Below are 22,214 nucleotides of genomic sequence, written 5' to 3'. Positions count from 1 at the left end.
TAAACAACAACTGATTGTGAGAGTATACTCAACTGATCGTGAAAAACGGTATAATTACTCTCGTGAAACCTGACGCGATTGAAGTATTGTATGATTATTGTGGAATATTCCGTATAAATATTAGAATACGCGATGAGATGGCTATTAGAAATAGCATATAAGATCTAATGACTAATAAAATCTAATATTAGATAAAAGTTACTCATCATCATACACATAAACATATCAATCATGAAATTTAATAACTATCTTATGTTAAATTATTAATAAAAATGGATAAGTTATGAACAGATGCAAAAAAAATAAAACAATATCTAGAAGAATAACTGTTATCCATAATTAAAATAATTGTAAATAAACAACACTGTGAATAATGAATAAAATAAAAAAATAATAATTTGCTCACTTCATGGTTCGCCGTCGCCTGATACCTCCCAGGCTTCGTCTTTCTCTCAAATTCGTTCGTGCAACACAACATTCGCGAATTATGACCGTGCGTGCCAATCATTAAAATAGAATAATCGTACACGCGGCATTTTGGACGACGCTTTCGACGTTAATCACACACGACACGCACTTTACTACTGTATACTGCAACGAAATTCAATTAAAACGCGATCGTGAAAACGTTCTTTAAAAAGATATGAAGCTCTAATATGATCTTTCGACTGCACTCGCAACTCGAATCTCACAAATTAACACATGAAACGACATGTCAAATAATCAAGGGTTTTGCAAATCACGATACATATATTTATGCCGCGCGATTGACAAATATCAAAATACGAGCTTAATTACGAACGTACTTATTAATTAAATATACAGTGAGCTATATATACATATTGGTAATAAATAATCGATATATTATTCATCATTTTAATTAACTAGACACCACAGACGCTTCGCGCGCGCTATTTAGCTTTAACATTATGCTATATTACTATCACAACTGTCAAAATATACGATGACAGCTGCAAATGAAGTAATCGGCATCGCGGAAAAGCGACAACAATAAACTTCGATAGATTCGAATACCTATATCGACTTTACATCTCTTTTTTAGGTGTGGATTCACGCTGTCCATCCGATTGTGACAAGCAAATTACGTTCAGATAAAAAAATCAGTGTTCCATTGTAAAACACATTCAAACTTGCTAATTAAAAAATTATTATTGCCTGCGATAAAACGATATCGCAATAAAACAATATTTTATAATCTCCATTCCCTATCGCTTCGAATCCACGAAATAAACAAGTTGCGCGAAGTACTCTTGCTTCGACAAACAGTCAATGCACTTACAATCGTTAATCGTGGGAGTTAATTAATTGCGCGGGCGGATAGTAATTAAATTGTTCGTAAGAAATAATCGTGTTCGGGGTCTCCTCTCAATACGATCGCGTTTCGGTGAGCAGTGCAACGAAACGTGGAACGGTACGCGTGACTTTACTTGCCGACTCGAATCTCATCAAACGAATAACAAACACGGCGCGCAGCGGCTTTGCAAATCAACAAACAAAGGCCGTGTGCCGACCAGCTTTACAGATATAAAATATTTAACGTATTTATATACGAGAGAGATAAAGGTACGAGATATTCTCTCTCTCTGTGCTGCTTCCGCTTTAAATTATAAATATATAATCGATACAACGCAGCATTTTGTTATCTCGACTGACTCGATCTATATAATAGTAACTCGAATATTATATTCCACGTTATCGATCTCAAAAATGTCAATTAAATTATATTTAGATTATAAAAGTTTAAAGCACGATACGAGATATATCCGAAGCTAAGCATCGTTAAGAAAATAATTGTTGCCTGTTAAGTATAGCAAAACAATAATTTATAATCTCCACTCTCCACCGTTCTTATCTTACTACTCCAGATAAATAAATCATGTAAATATTTGCTTCGATACCTTTGCAAATTCTTACTAACGTGAACTAATAATTGTTTACTGTACAATTGTGAGATCATAGATACGAAATGTTGAATAGATATATTCCTTACGTCTAGAAAAATGTTACAAGATTTAAGAATTATAAACGTACTTACATAAAAATATGATCTTTTGTCAAAAATCGAATCGCGAGAGATAAAACTCGGACTGTGTCTCCAGATGATCTTCATCCGAGTTCCTCGATTAAATCGCAATTGCAAATACAAATCAAAAATGGCCTTTATCTCTTTGACAAATCAAAAAACTGATACTCAAGATCCATTTATTAGAATGTATTACGTCTCTCAAAACTGCCTTTATTTAGTTTTCCAGTAAAATTATAACTATTAAATGCAGGCCTAAGAAATGTATTTTAATCTACAAATCAAAGGTAGACGTAACATATTTTAAGACCTTATCTGAGCAGAATTCGTCGACATTCTCGTTGACACAGGCCACAATAAACAACTATTAAATATTGCCACGTCACATTCATGTGATAAATGACGTTTATCAACTCCGGCATCGTATAAAAAATAATTAACCGCAGGCGCGCTTTGGCCTCATTTAAAAATCATGTTGATGTAATTAATATTACATGCTTTCATTCGATTCTTATCAGAACCTCATTGTAAGACGCCGCCAGGATATTAAATGACAAGAAGTAAAGGATCATATAGTATAGGCCAAGCCTTATATAATTTATGCGGAACATAGTAAACATCGTAAAAACATGAAAAATCCATTTGTAGCGGAAAATTTTTCAATATTCTTTTATCTAATGATTTACGACTTTACATAGTCGCTGTTAATGCGGCATTTATAATTATAAATCTTGAAAGCATTAATACACCTTGTATTGTCAGAATAAAATTATAACAAAAAACACAACGGAAATTATAAAAAACTGTTGTTACGTATAAGGCAAGAGAAATGTTTAAGGAAATCATTTAAAAATTAGAAAAAAATAAAAAAATCTGGTTGTCTCATTTTTCATTGTAAGACGATAAGGCCCACATAGAACGGACTCGTTGCTATTTCTTCATAAATTCTAGAATATCTCTGCACGTATCATCACGTAGCTCGTATAAGAATATCTTCAAAAAAGTGCTAGATTCCATATAAAGAAAATCAAAATGTATAGCACGCTATTAAAAGTTAATCTAAAAAAAAAAATTCCGTGCAGCAGATTTCTCGTTTCCAACTTTTTTTTTTTTAATTTACTCTTAAGGGCATGCTATAAATTTCAATTAGAAATAAGACGATAACTCGCTGGAAATTGCACGGCGTAGAGTGGAATTTACCTTGTGCCCCAGTCACAGCACGGTCCAGATTCTCCCGCGGGATCAATGGGTCGTTGCTCCTATGCCTGCGACGACCAGTATAGGAGTAGCGACCGAGGCTGCGTTTACAAGAAACAACGACGTTTAAACGTCAACTCGTTTATTGTTTCTTATTGCATAATACATGCGCGTAAATGTTATAGCAGTTTGCCTGATTCACTGAAGCGGCATGCAAGCACGACATACGTGTGAAAACATTTTGTTTCAATTCAATAAGAATAAAATATATTCTGGATTGCACGTTAAAAGAACGGAGAGAAAATATTTGTTCCTTTTTACAGCCTTCAATTTATTTATCGTGCTACAAAAGATCGGCCGGCTTGATCGATTTCTCGAGGAAATCGTTATATCCTTCTTTAAGACTTCTTCAAGATGTTTTTAATCATAATATTTTCAGAGCGAAGACGAGTATTTCTCGACAAGGGAAAGTACATTGCGGACGATCGTCTTTTTCATCGAGCGCGATAATAATTCCGTTATAAGTCCCGATTTCGTTACGTCTGTCCCTGTTTCTCTCACACTCTCCTTCGTCAGGGAAGACGATATTTATCGCGGCCTTCGCGAAGAGATATATCGCCGATCGAATCGAGCGATCCTACATGGCCTACGTACACCACAGCATCGACGCCACGGAGATTGGAAAAACTTTCCCTGCATGGCTTAAGCACCGTCTTTGACAATACGGAAGAGGGCAATTTACGAGAAGATTCTCCATCGGGTGCACCGCGGCGTGTTGGCTAAGGAATGCGAGCCGAGAAAAAGGAAAAAGGAAAAAGAAGCGCCGTACGATCGCCCGGTAAAATGGATTTTATATCCCGCGGAGACTTTCTCTAAAACATAGACGGTCACGCGGATCATCACTTCGCGCGCGGCGAGACTTCATCTACGAGCAATATCCGATAACTCGGAATTTACGCGTGGCTGTCATCATCGAAACTCATCTCGATATTCCCCCATTATCTCTGCGCGCTGCGCCTTCTCTCAATATTATCTCCCCCCCCTCGCCGTATTGATTGCATCTTGATATCTTGCGTTACGCCATCACCTTTTGTAATATACGTCCGAGGAATGTTTCTTCTATATATATATATATGTACGTTCACAAAAACAATCAAGACACATAGACTTTCATTAAAATTGAAGGTAAATCAATCCAAAATACACACCAAAAAGAGCTGTTATTAATTTGTCGATAGGACGTATTAAAAATTCAACGCGTAACTATATATACTTTCACGTTATACATAAACTGTCCTCGCTGTAAGTACTTCCAGCATTTATTCCATTATTATTACTTCCATTATCATTTTATATATATTCTAAAGCGCTCGGCTAATAATAGAAACTATGCACCAGAAATTTCAAGGTAGTAAGTATCTCCAACGGCCGCGGACAGCTGTTCTCGCTTTAATTTTCATATCATTGTTTCGCGACCATATCTCGGTGTGACCGCACGGACTTACGAATCGCCTGCGAATTGGGCACATCCTTCCTTCCGTATACTTCCTGCATAATACGTTTATCGCTTGGCCAGCACGAAAGATTACAGTAGGTTAACACATACATACATACATACATATACATATACATATATATATATATATATATATATATATATATATATGTATATGTATGTATGTATGTATGTATGTATGTATGTATGTGTTAACCTACTGTAATCTTTATCCGTTAATATCCGTTATATATATATATATATATATATATATATATATATATATATAACGGATATTTAATGTAACAGACCGAGGACCTCGTATCTTTCAGTATAGACCCGCTTTTCGCCATTCTCGCTATCTGAGCCACGCACTTCCGTTCGATACAGCCCGCGTTAATTACGGGCGCATACACGTTTCTTTGTCGCGTTGAAACGGGACAGGGATAATTGCATCTTAATGAAGGCTGAAAAGTGAGCGGCCCATCGCGTCGATCTCGTTTCCTTTAAATGGCTGTAATTAGAGAGCGGATCGTCATTCCGCGGTAATGTTATCTCACGGTCGGATAAACAAATCGCTTTGGTTTGTCGATGCGCGTTAACGAGAGCCCGCGACTTAATTATCTCGCCGAGTAAATCGGGACGAATAACGTATACGCGTGCGTTAACGTGTGACGAGCTGCCGTGCCGTACGGCACGTATTAATATAGACAACACTCGCATCGTGTGCATGCGCGTCGTGTACACCCATGTTAAATGTCCGTCGAATGCCGGAAAACCGCGCGTATTATACCAACGTATCGTGTCTGAAATGACGCTCGCCTTGATTGATGAACGCAAATAAACGACGACAAAGCTGCATCCCCGCCGTATCAACGTCTGCGAATGCGTGAAATCGAACGTGAGACCGGGTCACATATTCGCACCTGCAGAATGTGACTAACATTTTTAAAACGCCTTTAGAATCATCAGAGAAGTTGTTGTGGCATTAAACGCTTTCTGAGGTAATCTCTCTTGAGAATTATGTTGGAGAAAATTGCGATACTTGAAATAAAGAACGCTTGAAAGAAAAAAGTTAATTGATATTTTCTAAAATACATAACAGGTAACGTCTTGTTTAAATTACTAGCACTAATTTTCTTTTTTTAGTTAGATAAGACTTATTTCAGAGTTATAATATCTGCATTCGTAACTCGAAATAATAGATCTTTTTTTGCGATTGAAACAAATGAATAAGTAGAAAAATAAATTATTCCGTTTTTAATAAATCTAGTACATTACTTTTATAATATTTTATTGTTTTTTTTATGTCTTTATAAATACTTATTGTTAGTAAAAGCATTCTTAACCGGATAAATGGAACCGTTATCTAAGTAGGTAACGGGATTCTCGTGGAAACTCACGCGTTATCCAAATATGGGTAATGTAACAATAAAAGTGTTAAATTAGCATAAAATCAAAACAACTGTCTAGATACCAAATAAAAGAACTTGTATGATAAACCCCGAGAATAGAAGTTCTATATACAAGTTTAATTATATATAAACTACAAATTGCAAGAATAAATTTTATTTTACCGTTATGAAATCGTAGATAAAAAAAAAGAGAGATAATTCCAACAGATCTTATATATATGCGTTCAAATATATTAAAAAGCGAGAGAGAGTTAATACCATTAAAAAATTTACAAAGGACTCAGAAAAAGTATTGTTCCGCGACGTATATTACATCATTATGCTTGTTTTTTTTTCCAATATATGCAGGTATGATGGATAATAATAAAGCAGTCAACATTAATGCTACTTATCGCATTAGCCAATGAGCTTTTTATAATCGCCCGCAAATTGGATAAAATCGCGCGTATTATACACGTTTTTGTCGTGCGTCAGTCGTCAAGAAATTACCCTTTCTCGGTGCGCTTACTGATTTCTATATTACTCGCGCGAATTATAGCGCGTAAGAAGACTGCATGGGGTTTACGTAAAATCGCAGGCGGCATGCAGGCACATTTATGTCGCAACTATCGTCCACTTCTTAATGCTAGCGGGATTCACGCGCCGGCCATCAATATACCTGTGTCGATTGGAGCATTACATCCGACGCGGTATGCGTTTCTCCGTTTACGCAACGGTTGCCCTCCAGCGTTTTGCGCGAAGGATGAAGAATTTGCATGCGAACTATGTAGGCATTACGGTTTCATAAGGTCATCCGCCGACAGAGACTCCTCGCACTCTCAACGGAACTCGGTCGATCTCTTTCCTCTCGTGCAGCGAAGTCGCGGTGTACAACTCGCTCGTAGACCCTGTCCACGCTTTCGCAAAATCGATTCGCGATTATCGCGGTGGTTCACGAGCGAGGCTAATTAAAAATTTTAAAAATTAACGAGTGCGCATAAAGCGCGACGCGACGCGAAGTTAAATATTTCGGTTACGTAAGGTTCAAGCGTTTTATAAATCTCGCCATAAATAATTGTTGTGATATAAAGTTTGCTATATGGCTTAACGCATACGTGGCACATATACATTTTTCTGTTAATTTATCGCTCTTCCCGGTACATTATGATCTCCCGTGCAAAGTAACGAATAGTGCCGACTCATTAACCCATCCGCCTGCCATTCCGAACGTTGTAAACGTAGCATAAATTACCTCTTACCTACAAATTTTTAAAATAACATAATCATGCTATCATAGTTTAAAGCACCTGCTCGTATATGTCCTAATTAATAAAAATAATAGTTTCTCTAATAATTTCTTCCTCATAATAAAAGCTCTTCACTCGTAAATCACGTGGAAAATTAATCAGTATTATACAAAAATGATTAAACATTATATAAATATAATCTGTCCTCAACATTCGTTTCTATTTAAAAATTGATTTATATACCACATATACGAGAACGATTATTTGATAACTGAACGATTATTTGATATCCACGGAATATTGTAAAATTAATTATATCACTTATATCTAATGATGGCTGCAATTATCACTAAGCGATTGTTAAATTCAGTCAATAAATTACGCGATGCATTTAATGCTGCTGTTGAATAAATGACGATTGAATTATAGCCTACGAACTTTCCAATTTGAAGCAAGACAATAAATAACTGCTGTATAGAGAGAAGTAGAGTCTAATACACCCTTTTCATTAAAATCGGATTATAAACCTCTTTTATCGAGCTTTCTAAATTATTTTTTATGCATATACACTGAGTTACTCATACTCACAGAATTTCTTTCAAACATAACTATTGATTTTATAAACTTTAAAAATTTATAAAAGTAGCAAAGACATTATCGCTGTATCATAAAATCTTTTTTAAATTAACCTCGCAAAAACTAAACATCCGTTAATTAAAAAAACTAAACGCGTTGTCTTTGAAAACATTAGCGGACTTTTCTCATAAATATTTACTTCAAGCATTTTTAATTAGCAGCTCGTCTCGATAAAACATTTTCGATAATTATTTATTTTTAAAGCAAAGTACGACAGATCTTATCAAATCTTGATAAATAAGTCGTTAAAATTTATAGGAACGAATTTATGAAATCATTCAAATCAATAAATTTATATAATAGAAGGTTAAGGCTTTCAATATACGATCGTTCGAATATACCAAATCAGTACCCTTCTTCACATCCTTTCACGTACGATTATCGACCTTTGACTCCCGCCGACGAAAGCTGATTCTATTTAAGGATCCTCAGCGGTCGTGTGTCACCGCGACTAATCTCGTTGCCTTATGTACGAGAGAAAGACAATCGCTCCGTAACGGTCGTGACGTAAGACGCGCGCAATCTTCGGGTTTCTATGCGCAAAACTCCGATAAGATCGTCCGCTTTGTTACACACGAGGGAGAGTCATTCATTATCGCGTGCACGCAGTCGATTATGGTGTTCCGCGCCGGAATGTCGCGAATGAGCTTTCACCATCAGGGAGAGTGCTGCTGGATGGACTTCCGATGACGCGCGCGTCGACGCCTTTCCAGAGAGGCAGACGCGCTTTTGAATCGATAATATCGGGGTGAGAGAGAGAGAGAGAGCACTTCCGGCGCGCGACGGGCCTCGTTGATTTTCAATCGGGCACGACCACGAGAGAATCGTGTCGGCCGGATTGGCGCCGGGATAAGTAATTTTAAAGTCGGAAGCCTGGGATTATCATCGGGGAAACCTGATTGTCGTTGTTACATCACGCGAGCCCCGCGATAGGCGTAATTTATTGCGTTTGTACACGCGCAGAGTTTTATTCCCGTTATCATCGCTATAATGAAACATAAATTTTAGGTATACACGAGGAGATGCTAGCTAGTGCCCGCCTTTGGCTTATTCAGGCCATTTACGCATTTTGTCCATACTGTAAAAATAAGTACTATATCTCGGAAACGAATCAAACTTCCTTCGGGCGGCTCGATTTGTCCGAGTTAGATCTTTAAAATTAGATAGAAGATAAAAAAACTTAATATGCGCAGCTTATTTTTATTTTACAGTTAATATTAACTGTAGCTCGCGCGATATGATCGAAAGATCACAATATGGTAATTGATCATGAAAATAAACTGAATGCACAGATATCTCCTGATAGTATCTAAAATATAATATTTAGTAATTAATCTTAGAAATCAATTATGTAAGCTAAACAGTTTTACTATCTCTCAGCAATAATCTTGCAAAGTTTTTTGTTACAACCATTACTTTCTTATTTATTGAAACATTTATTTAATCTGGATGACATTTAATAAATCTACTTGGGTAAAAATCACAAAATGATTCTAAATATAACACTTATGCGCGAACTATCAAATAAAAAAATTTCGAGCAGCCTAAACATATCTGTCAAAATAGCGAATGTATCCAGCTTGTTACGAGAGTTGAGAAAGAAAGAGAGAAAGAGTCGGTACGCGTGTGATATTCACTAAAATATTCTTGAAAAATTATTTACATTGAGATAAGCAAGCAAATTATCGTGTTGAATTGAGTCACGATAAGAAGAAATCTGCATTACCCTCCGAAAGATAATGCCGCTCGTGCGATGTGTACTCAATTGCCCAAAATATGACAAACAATGTTGCGTTATCAACGCTGCGTAATGGAAATATCGTAAAGCGAGTCGTGTATACCCGTGCCAAAACAACGCGTGGGTCAATCAAAAGATTAAGTTTATTCTATTTTCGTCGATCAAATTGAACTCATCCGATTTCCAAGCGCCGCAATATTATGTTTTTTCGCAGGAGATAGTGCATGCTATTCGCTATGAAAGTTACGAAAGTGACAAATGCGAAAAAGAGTCACGATTTTAATGTCTGCAATAACGCGAGAACTTTAATAAAAACGAGACATAAATATACTTTTATCTTTTTGCATTAAATGTATTTTCTCTGTAATTTTATTTTATGTATATCGGATTACAGACTTCACCTTTGTTACTTGACTCCGAAAGTCGAGAAGATGTTATTAATGAGTTTCAAGCAATGAAAAATGAAAGATAAACCCGCAGAAGAGAAAAAAACTATGAGTTTTCGTAACAACTTTTCAAGTCTCATCATTTTTAGATATTATTATCTCGGTACCGATCTATATTTCTAAACGAGCATTAAAATTCTTTTTTTTACTCTTATAAAAAATTTCAACAGAAATAACATGTATCACGTTAAAATTAAAAATCGAAAGTTGTTACATTAAAAGGCACATTAAAAATATTTAATTATTCTTAAATTAAATAATGCAGACAATTAAATGTGAAATAAATATACTAAATGCCCATAAAGTTTTGTTCCTTTATAAAAGAATGTGTTTATAAAATCTTTATGTTCGTCACAATCTTGATATCGCACCTTGGTTTCATCAACAAGGTATATGGCAAACATAAATATTACAATGTTCGTAGAAACACACGAAACACGTGTGATGGATAAGAAAACTCATAAAATGTGCTAAATAATCTCCAAAACACATGCTATATAAATTCTTAACAACAATCACTTATTTGACAAGCCGCTAAGAATTGGATCGCGTTGCGCGGGCACGCCGCCTAATTTTCGACAAGAAGTCATTGCACTCGAGAATGGAGGCACGTAGACGAACGCACATTGACGGGCTCCTTTCGCGGTCTGTCGACCGCGAGTCACCTTTTACGCGAACCGCACACGTATATCAGAGCCGGTCGAGCCGTGTGTCTGGCGGGATTAATTACTGTAGCAGGAGGTCTAAAAGCACATCTCATCTTCACCGCGAGCATTTTCGATTTATGACATACGTAAGTATGTACATACGTCCGATCCTTAACGCATTAACCTTTCGGGCGAGAGCGAAAGAGACGAAAGAAAGAGAGAGAGAGAAAGAGAGAGAGAGAGAGAGAGAGAGAGAGAGAGAGAGAGAGAGAGAGAGAGAGAGAGAGAGAGATACCGTTAGCCGACTCTCGTTTCACTTTCGCGACACTATAACGTTACACAGGCGCGCGACCTTCTTCTGGTATTTTCGGGTAAATAAGAGATGCCGCACTCGGTTTGGCAACGTCAGAGGATCGTGCGTGTGTCTGTATGCACAATATTCTCCCGCGGAATATTATACATACACATTCACACGAACACATACACACGCAAGAATAACATCGACAAAAAAAATACAAACGCCGACTTCAGTCGAAGTTACGAAAATCTCCGTTGTAACTTTAGCCTCGGCCTCGGCCTCGAAATAGGCCATGTATCGGCCCTCAACGTATCTCCGAAATAAACTTTCCATCAATACCTAATTGCGATTGCGCAATTTAATACTTTGAAAGTAAATTTAAAAAAAAATCTTTCACGTTTGCTATCATTAAATATTAAAATTCATGCGACTAATTAAATTTTATAGTATGTACAAATAATTATACTTATATATCGATGCAAATTCTAAAATCAGTTTCAATCTCTACTAATTTTAAGATCCTTTGGCGGAGTGCTCTTCTTCGTTTGCGATTAAAAATTCGAAAATTCGAAACAACTCATCTATCTTAAGTGTTATCTCTACGAAAAAAGTAAAAACGAAATGCGGTTGAAAATTCACTTTCAGTATACATATATAGGAAATATGGAATACGACGTGAATCGTAGATGTCAACGTTCTTTATTTGACACGCTCAGATTATGCTTATTATATTTAGATTATGCATATCATTGGACGAGATCCCACGCATGCTAAAATTACCCGTATTTTTTCCTTATTCGATATTTTCGTTACTTATCGTCGACTAATGGTACAAACATCTTCGGAATCTATGTCACTGGTCGATCGATCGTTAGTTTGCGTTAATGTAATTTTACACAAATCTGTTTAGATAAACTTTGCCTTTCGTATCTAAAAAAAATTATGTTCGGCCGCTGTTATCGTTCGTATACATATAGCGAGTTAGATGACGATTGCAATCCGGCAAGAAAATACGCCATTCAAGAAAGTGCGATCTTCAATACGTCGGCAATAATCTTATTTGTCGCGATTCAAAAACAGTCATCGTGCACTCCTCCTCTCCGGTATCATCTCCCCAATCTCATTTATCGCGTGTATGCTCCACATCTGCACGAATCACGAGATTTTCAGTATTGCATAATACGCGGTAAACATGTTTGGCACATTTAAGCACGATTAAGAATGCATTAAAGCATCGACATTTTAATCATTTACGCACTTGCCGAATATTGCGAAGCAACCGACAGCCTGCAGCGTCGCAGATGACATAATATCGGAGAAAAGGTTTACAAAAAAAAAAGTAAATTAACAGAAGCGCAACGCAAATAATTTCGATGTAAAAATGTACATACATTCCAAAATTTATTAGAGATTCTTATGCAGTAATGTAGCATTGTTCAGCTCGCCGATATTTCTTCCCTGTAACGCTGCCTTTCTCAGGTCGCGAAAGTATTTATTATCTCGAGAGCAATAGTATCGATAACACTTTTCAATCAAAATACTATATGTAAGCAACTCTACGTTTATCACACTGTGGCCTGATCAATCGATAACCGTGCCATTGCTCTGGGAGCAATCTCGTTGTTCGGAGGTGCAGAGAAGATGACGTCATTGCAGACGCAAATGATCATTCGAAGAACGGAGGAGTGATGCGTGGGAGTGCGATACAAAAGTATTAAAAAGCTCACGCTAGGCGACGACGACCACAATTAAGGTGGAATGAAACAGTTGAAAAGTATTTATGTGAAGAAAAAGCAACTCGTATAGATACGAGAGAAATCACTTTCTTATTCGGTTACGAAGTTTCGGTGTTTACGTCCAAACTTTGATTGAAAACGAATTTTCAGCAATCGGCTAATCTCATCTCTTCGTAATCACGTGCCAATAGATATAAGATATCAAATTTTCTTCTTTTTTTCTCTGTAACATCTTGTATTAAACTTTTTTCTTTTATATATTGATATCAATTTTTAAGACAATATAATTTAATTTTAAGCAAGTTTTAACCAATTTTAGCCAAAAATTGCTAAAAAATATTTCTGAAAATAGATTTTAGTGAAAATAGATTGTCATACAATATTACACTGTGACATTCTTAGATACAGATAAAATTATTATTATTAAAAATTAAAACTATTTCAGAGATCACGTTTGCCAACAAACTTTTCACGATCTCTGATCTAACGACCATGTAATGATAAATTATTTTTTATCCAACGTTCATTAGCGTGATGATTATTAAACTACTTTGTATGCTTAAATTATTAAAAATGAATGAATCGTCAATTTAAAATCGTCAATGCATATTTCAAAAATGTTATAATGATATCATTGATTACATTGTATATTTATTCTCACTACGTAAGTAAATAATTATCTTATCACGCGTGACCCTTTTTTCAACCGTGGAAAATATTTCTGCCATATGCGCGCATCGACGGCACATGATAAAATTTCCGGAATAATATAAGTCGTGATATCAATGTCATTCGTATTTTGATCGTTTGTAATACATGTTGAATAGCATTTATTTATTTATATATATATATATATATATATATATATATTAGAGACTTATCTTTATGCTACACTATGGAAAGTAACGCAAGTTAGAATGCGTAAGAAAGCAGGGTTGCGCAACTTTGTACTCATGTTAGACAATTTTTTGAAAGACATGGTTCTCTCTATGCATCGATATTTCCATTTCATGCCTACGTAAAGAAAGAAAGGCATATAAGCAGTATTTTGTTACGTAAATTTAGTCAGAAAAACCGTGTATGCTCTGTATACCCATCACATACATCCGAATGGAGAAACAATTTAAATTTCGCTGAAGTATTAATTAAATTTCGTTTGAGGTGCGTATTACTTGACGCTATAATAAATACAGTACACGGTAAAAAATAAAATGTTAATCGTAACATTTTTCAAATGTCCCAAAAAGTCCAGCCTAAATTTTATGTTAAAATAACTCAATCATCGTGCGTTACTTGTTGACAAATTAGAAATGTTAATTTATTGACACTATATTTTACCATTTATGTGTTCTTTTAACTTTAAGTATAATGTAAAAATAACTTGTACAAAATGTCGATATAACATTTTGCTTCGTCTGATTTAATGTAACTCTTACGAAATGTATATTATACATTTCATTTTGAGTTATATTAACACATATTTTAGTAAATTTGATTATTTTATATATGTCAAAGTTTATACAATTATTTGAAAAGATTTACTTTAACTTTTGTTTATGTTAAAATAACTTTAAGACGTGTTGATTTTTTGAAATAATTATGTTAAAAGAACTCAAAATAATATTCAATTTCTAAATGACATACATAAAGTGTTAGTTATCACGTTGACATAAATATAACATGAAAATGTTACGAAAATAATAACATAGCTGTTGTATGTTAATTTTACATTGAAATAATAGTCAAATCTTGGTAACACAAGAAAATTTTAGCATTTGGACGCACGATTTTTTACTGTGTACGTACATATACAAATATCATCAAAGTGAGCATCCGTGCATGCTTTCATAAATCTTAATAACGGTCGGGAAAATTTTGTCGCAGACAGATATATCCCACGTATCCCACATATTTATCACAATGTCATTTAATATGTGCTTCAAGCAAAATTTCAAACTTTAAGTAAAATTTAAATTATTTCTCTATATTCTCGAATGTGTGTGTATATGTAAAAAGATACTTTGCATTAAATTATATGTTTTTATTATGTATTTATTTTTATTATATATTTTTTTACGTATTTTTTATTTTACATATATGTATAGATATATAATAAAAACATATAATTTAATGCAAAGTGTCTTGCGACGAAGCAGACAATGCCGCGCGGCGAGCCACGTGATCAATATCACCTTTCATTGAAACTCCGACCGGTAAATTCGAGAAATTAATACATACCGCGGTACACTGATTGGCCAACGCCACCGTCGATCGTGGCCGGCCGCGCGAACACCCGTTATGCAAATTTAATATATAATTGTCGTTCCTTATAAATTCTGCCCTTTCCATTCGTTTCCCTTCTCGCCGTGGCGATCAAATCGGAGCGCAGTTGCGTTCGGTACACGCGGCACACGCACTTAAGCGGAAAAACGGCATTTAAATGGGAATGCTCTTTATCCACGCCCACGATCAATCAAATAGCGCGAAAACACCTGTCGACGGATCATTCCGCGATATTTCGTAAAACGGTATCACACTGAATAAGTAACCGAATTCTCGACAGAATGTTCCAAGTGCTGGAATAGAGTCTCCGTCGTCGAATGTTTCGTGAAAGATCCGGTAATAGATTATAAGACTGTTTCACTCTAAAGATAAATAAGTTGCGGAATTGTTAAATGATTAACTCAAAATATCGCCATCGATATTTTCAGGGTGTGGAAAATTCTACAGATACCTTTTTGTTCTTTTTGAGCTCGCCAATGAAAGAATAAAGTATTTCACGCACTTTCTTTCCCATTGAAACTTCTAGACCATTCTAGGGCAATTTAAAAGTTTGGAAACACGGACAATTCAATTGAATCTGTACTCGCGCGAGTAATTAACTCGACCGAAGATCAGCGATCTCCGATTGCTCGAATACGCGCGATTCTTAAAGAGATTCCTCCAATTTCACTTATCTAATCGCCGTTATCTTTTTCACGCACGAATTCTCTTGCACATGCAATAAAGATTCCGATTTGATAACGCGCAAGGAAGCGCGTTTCCTCAAACCCCGCAATCTCGGAAATAACGAAAGACGAACTGTTTAGATTTAGAGAGATCGACGTATCGCGTGTGTGACTCCGGATAATAAATAACACAAGCGAACGACAACGCGGATGTATATATACGGAAAATATCATTCTTGTCTGCAAATTCTTTAGCTTTGAAGAGGATCTTCTCGATAACTCGATAACGGCGAAGGAGAACAATTTTACTTGAGTTAATTTTTCGACACGCTAATTTTCAATATTAAATATCTTGGTAGATTTAATTTAAAATTCCACTAAGATAACTAAGATAAGATGATCACTTAAAATCAACTAATAAATAAATTGTTATATATATAATTCCAAAAATTCTACAATTTTATTCAACTCTTTAAAAATTTTATGAAGTTACAGCTGTTCAAAATTACTTGTTGCTAAATATATATCTATGTATTATTTAATTATATTATTTCAGTTCATAATTATGTATCATGATTTTTGAGAGAGAAGTCTTATGTGTGTTCAATTTATCATAATTTATACTTAAAGAAATATTAAATAAAATAAGTAATAAAATTGAAATGTTACTTGTTTTTAAATCTGTTTTTATATACTTCATTAGGTATACGATATTTATGAAGGGGGCTAGATATTTCGTCAAAAAGACAAGTTTTTTAGAATTAAAAATCTCGATTTAGGAAAGAAGTTTTCAATGCAAATCGTAAATCGAAAATATTCGTATTTTTAATTTACAATTTGCATCGAAAACTTGTTTCCTACATCGAGATTTTTAATTCGCTTTCTTTTTATATATTCGGTCTTCTTTTTATTCAAATTGGAGCCACAATATACTTCATATCTGTTAATCTGAGAAATAGCCACTCTGAGAAATAGACGACAAAATAAATTATTCTTTTTTAATAGCTATGTAAATTATAAAAAATAAAATATTAAAAATAAAACTCAATAAAAAAGTAGCTCTTTTTTCGATCACGTTAATTCACTGGCACAAAATATTATGGCAATCCGAATCTAAATAATTGAAACGAGGAATAGAATCTATCGAGTGCCAAGCACGTTATTTGTCAGTCTGTTATCTCGTTGACCCTCACAATCAGTTATTCGCGTGGGTTATTGTAAAACACACTCCAGTCTCAGAAATCAACTAAATTCACAAAGTAAAATTTTATCGATCGAATGCAGCATAATTTGTTTCACAAATAAAGAACTTCCGCACTTGTCTTTATCTAACAAATATACAGAATATTATTAACCTTCCTGAGAGCGTTTTTCCCGATTCTATTATTAACCTTTATTTAATTGTAAATCATTAAAGAGAACGATGATAATTGAGATGTAACATTGGGGTGTTATAAATACACCTCTCGCGCGAGTAATTACCGAGAAAGAACCACGCGATTGACGCGTTGAGTTACGAAGAATTACAATCGCAGATTATAAAAGTGGGAAAAAAGATATAAATCGGACAAGTTAAACACGCGTCAATGTTGTGTTAAGTACAAGCGCCAGACAGATTCGGAGCGACCGCACGTCTCTCTCCGGCAGCGTAACAATATATTTATACTGAAGTCAATGTAGGACGCGAGGGACGCGAGCAAACACGCGAAGGACAGAGGCAAGGTAAACAGTGCAGTGGTACGTGCGCGCGAGGGGAGCAAAAAAAAAAACCCGCGCGCGTTGACGTTTCGCGGCTTTCAGATTTGCGCTTCGGCGTACCGGAACCTTACCGGGGAATCGATCGCGGGGATCGATCGTATATGCGCCGGCAAACGCGCGGGGTGTCGACCTCCCCGCCGCAGTCTCCGGCCCGCGAGAGGGTTGAACGACTTGGGTCGTTGAGTCTCGCAGCCCCTCTCGCCCCCCCCCCCCCTCGACCCGGCCCGGCCGTCGGCGCTTGGCGCGCCGCAAATGGGCCGAGAGGCGAGGTTCGCTTGCTTCGCCTCGCACCGCACATACGCGCCGACGTGTGTATATATATATATATATATATATATATATATATATATATATATATATATATGTAGGTACGACTTGAAGCATTACGTAAGACGTAAGAGCTTACCTGCATCAGCGGTACTTGGACGAGATCGGCGAGTCTGGCTGACAGCTTCCCGGAGGTTACCGTTTCGTATCTCGCAGGGACAATGACGGCGGGTACCTCGGTCCGCGCGGCTTTCGGCTTGGTCGAACGCGGCGCGTCGCTGCAGGCTCCGGCCTCCATAGTCGCTTCCAGGACGATTCTCGTCTCCGTCGGGATACGATGACAACGACGACGGCGACGAGGCACGAGAAATTCCAACGGACGGAAACGGGACACCCCCTGCTTCGGGTTGCGCGCCGATCGCGGATCGATTTGCCGGCGCGACGCGACGCGAATCGGGAGATCCGTAGAAGGCGACGGTGTCGAGATTCGAGATCACAGCAGATCACGCCGCGCGAGGCGCGAGGGGGCGAGCGGACTTCCGACTCCGAATTCGGTTACGCGCGCGCGCTCGATTTTCAGCGCCACGAATATCACGTGATTTCGATTCGCGAGCGCGTAAACTGACGCGCGCGAGAGAGAGAGAGAGAGACGACTGCGTCGATGCCGTCGATTCTTCTAAATTCTTCTGATAAGGCGGCAAAAAGACGGGTGGTGGATCGTCGCACAGAGGCAGGGGAGTCACGCGCGAGGCACACAGACAAGTCGAGGCACAAACACGCTCGATCGCGGACACCTTCACGCTTGTAGTATTCCGGCCGCGGCGGCGGCGGCGGCGGCGGCGAACGGCGCGAAGTCAGGCACAGGTACTTACGGCGGTATTAACGTGAACGGTATTATTACGCGATTATTATATTACAAGGTCGAGAGAGATGCGGAAGATACGGAAGAGCGACGAGACAATTGCGTGGCGAACGACGGGGTTCGGCACTGCGAGAATATCTCGATTCTCTCGTCGCCTCGGCCGGTCCCGGCTCGCCGCCGTCGCCCCACCCGAACGCAGCCGAATGCCGAGCAACAGCTTCCCCCCTCCCCCCGCCACCGCTCCACCCGCCTACCGTCTTCTCGCTCTCCCCGCGCCTCCCTCGCGACTAACCGTCTGCCCGAAATCACCCGAGAGAGAGAGAGAGAGAGAGAGAGAGAAAGAGAGCTTCCACCGTAGTCGCGTCGTCGTGTGTCGTCGCGGTGTTGACCGGCGACGTTCGCGTCGTTCCCGACGTCGTGGCCCGTTGTCTGAATGCCGAGCGAGATTCGACGACGACGACGAGGAGCGACGAGGAAAATGGTTAGCTCCGCTCGCCGACCGCAATTAGCCAACGCTGCGCGCTGGCGCGAACGCGGAACGCTTCTCGCGGCTCGCCGACCCTCTTTGGGGTTGGTTTCGGGACTATTGCGAATAAGATTATCTTAATCGTGATATCCATGAGTGTCAACTCGATTTTATAATCCAAGTGTTTAATTTGAAGTTATAAAGTTATAATTGTATATCAAGTTATCTCTTCGACAGGCTTTTAAATACTTGGGTTATAAAATCAAGTTGACACTCATTTTTACTGTGATTTTGGAACTACATGGATTAAGATAATGTATATGTATAAATTCTGAATTATTATATAATTTATATACATACAATCTCTAAAAAAAAGTCTACAATGTAATCTCATAAACTCAGTTTTGTAAAATATCCGGATTGCACATACGCATATGTTTCATTATTCAGTTATTAAAAATATTTACCGTAATTTTTGAAAAAAATTCCAAGTGAAAGATACAGCGATAATACGCACATTAAGTATGAGAATTTTCAGAAATTAGATTTACGTAGAAAGCAAGTTTTGAAATTCACGAGAATTACAATAAGTAGCGTGATGATATCATAAATAGTTGAACATTTTGCAACACACATCCTATGTTTTACCAGAATTAATGAAAGAACGAGCGTAATGAGAAATTTTACTTTATTTCCTCATCTCTATATGTTTCAGATAAACGCAGATAGTCTTATCCTGTTTCTGCAACCAGATCCGTGTTTCTACAGCCGTCGTATTGTTTTGGCAGGATGTACTCTCGAAAGGTAACGCGTCAAATTAATAATATTTAAGAGCTTCAGTAGGCATCGCCGTTAATTGTTCTGCGAGACCTAATACATCGTGTGAGAACTCTAAAATAACAGCTGGGAGGTGACCGGGACGGTTGCGAAGCCGCAAAAATATTTGTTTACACGTGGCTGACAAACGTGTCGAGCGAAATATCTAGCAGTTATACATACGAGATCACGTAAATAGGAAAGGAAATGAGAGAAAACAGAAGGGAGATGTACTTCCAGTTTATAATAATGTCTCGAAAAGTTTCTATCCGTGATTGACGCGAAGTTAAATTAAACTCCCTCTTGCTTGTTAAGGAAATTTAATTTTAAAAGTTTTCTCTTAATAACATTAATCTATTTTAATTGCTTCTAAATTTGATTTTAAATACATTGTACTTTTAGTGTGCTTATATAATGTATATATGTATTCACATTTCTAGTAAAAGAGAAATAAAGCAAACGAATTTTCTTGATCTCAAATACGATTCGATTTCAAGTCAAATCGGCTTGACCTTAATCTTAATCACGAGGCAAAATTTATAGTAATCAACACGGACACTTTAACACATTGCAAACTAAATTTTAAATTTTTGAACAGTCAAAGATAAGAACATTTAGGTAATCGCAGGTAAAAATATTACTTCTTTTCTCGCTAACGGTCAATAACTTTTGGTCGCACCTTATTGAATTAGTTTTTTTACATCGTCTAATTAATATTTCCACGCTCTAGAAACTCGCCAGTATTCTTTTTTTTACGTAACTCTCCAGTATTGCGCTATATTATTCTACATTGTATTATATGTCGGAAGTAATAACTCGCAAACGTGTGCAAATAATTGCGTTAAACGTTGATTAGATTCGCGGATAGCCTCGCTGAAAGATCGTTTATAGACAATTAAGTATGTATGTATGAAAGTATTTTATTTGCCCCTAAGGGGCCTTAAAGGGCGTTTTTAAGGAACGTACCCAAACCTTTACAGCCTCCTACTCTTCTTCCTTTTCTCACAAAAATTGGCGTTTTTCAGGAACGTACCCAAACCTTTACAATTGCTCGCGCTTCCTAACCCTGCCTGTCCTCTCTCTCTCGCTCTCCCGCTCTCTCGCTCGCTCTCCTGCGTCTCAATTGCTTCTCGCTTAATCGCTCTTATATTTATATCTTATATCTAACTTAATTCTAACTTATTTTTTCTAAAGTTGGACTTCCGTTTCCTTTGCTTCCTTCCTTTCATATTTTTCTCTCATACGTCTCAATCACACTGCTCTCTCATCCTCACTTCCCTTCTCCTCCCTCCCTCTTGTCGCATTTCCTCTATCGCTTTCATCCATTTCTCTCCCTCTCCCCCCTCTTCTAGTAAATTCTCCACCACATCCTGCCACTCCTCCCCATCCCATTTCTCCCATATGTGTTCCCAAGTTTCTTCCTCCCTCTCGCATATCCTACACCTTCTATTCTCTTCTTTTTTCCAATGCAGTCCTTCCCTAATTTCATTACCGAGTCTGAATCTCGCGACCTACTCCATCTTCGTCCCAGTTTTTCTCTAAGTATCCTGGAATCCCGTCCTTCCTTATAAATTTATACCACCGGTTGTATTTCGAGTTTACGATCTTTTCCATCCTTTCTTGTTTTTGCTTCGCCTTCTCTCTGCTCTCCAGCTTTTCAACTTCTAACTCTTCCTCCTCTTCATCTCTCACCTCCAGCTCTTCCAGATAACTTTTTCTTTCTTGTTCCTACTTTCCTATTATCTTCCCCTTCTTCCATCTCTTTTTTATTTCTTCTAGGCATTTCCTCGCTATTCCCCCCTCCCGTTACCTTCTTCTAATTTTTTTTCGAACTTCCAAGCTCTCTTGCTTGCTCTACCTCTCATCTTCTCCCTCTTCACTTCATCTCTCACCATATATCCGGGTGTCCTCCAGTTTAGCCTAAATATCCATCTGATATATCTCTCATGTATACTTTCTACCTCCACTCTTTCCTTCCACCCCCACACTTCTGCCCCGTATCCCATCACTGTCCATATCAGAGTATCATACAACCAGATCCTTCTTCTCCAGTCCTTTTTCCACATTCTTTTCCTTATCCCCCATACTTCTCTCATCACTCTCGCCGCCTTCCTTCTTCTCTCTCTGATGTGTGCCTCTTGTCCCCCATTTCCCTTCAGCGTATATCCAAGATATTTAAATTCCTTAAGTCCCTCTAATTTCTTTCCTTTCCATCTCCA

The 22,214-nt window shown here is 37.4% G+C and overlaps 1 protein-coding gene and 1 long non-coding RNA gene across 2 annotated transcripts in view; one reads left to right on the top strand and one right to left on the bottom strand.

Moving 5' to 3' along the window:
* Nucleotides 1-18,778, bottom strand: part of LOC143900533 (terminal nucleotidyltransferase 5C) — a 117,437-nt gene extending 98,659 nt beyond the window's left edge. Inside the window, exon 1 of the mRNA XM_077411985.1 lies at nt 17,991-18,778. Within this exon, the coding sequence (XP_077268111.1) occupies nt 17,991-18,149 (159 nt within the window). The 5' untranslated portion in view covers nt 18,150-18,778. The remainder of the gene's footprint in view (nt 1-17,990) is intronic.
* Nucleotides 18,623-20,397, top strand: LOC143900536 (uncharacterized). Its single transcript, XR_013257811.1, has 3 exons — nt 18,623-18,715; nt 18,772-19,283; nt 19,895-20,397. It is a non-coding gene; the product is annotated as an uncharacterized LOC143900536 (long non-coding RNA).
* Nucleotides 20,398-22,214: the final 1,817 nt, after the last annotated feature.

The sequence above is a fragment of the Temnothorax americanus genome, unplaced genomic scaffold (genome assembly GCF_048541705.1).
Source record: "Temnothorax americanus isolate GAGA-0224 unplaced genomic scaffold, ASM4854170v1 Scaffold3, whole genome shotgun sequence".
NCBI classification, from domain to species: Eukaryota; Metazoa; Arthropoda; class Insecta; order Hymenoptera; family Formicidae; genus Temnothorax; species Temnothorax americanus.
This window is presented reverse-complemented; position numbering and strand designations above follow the sequence as displayed.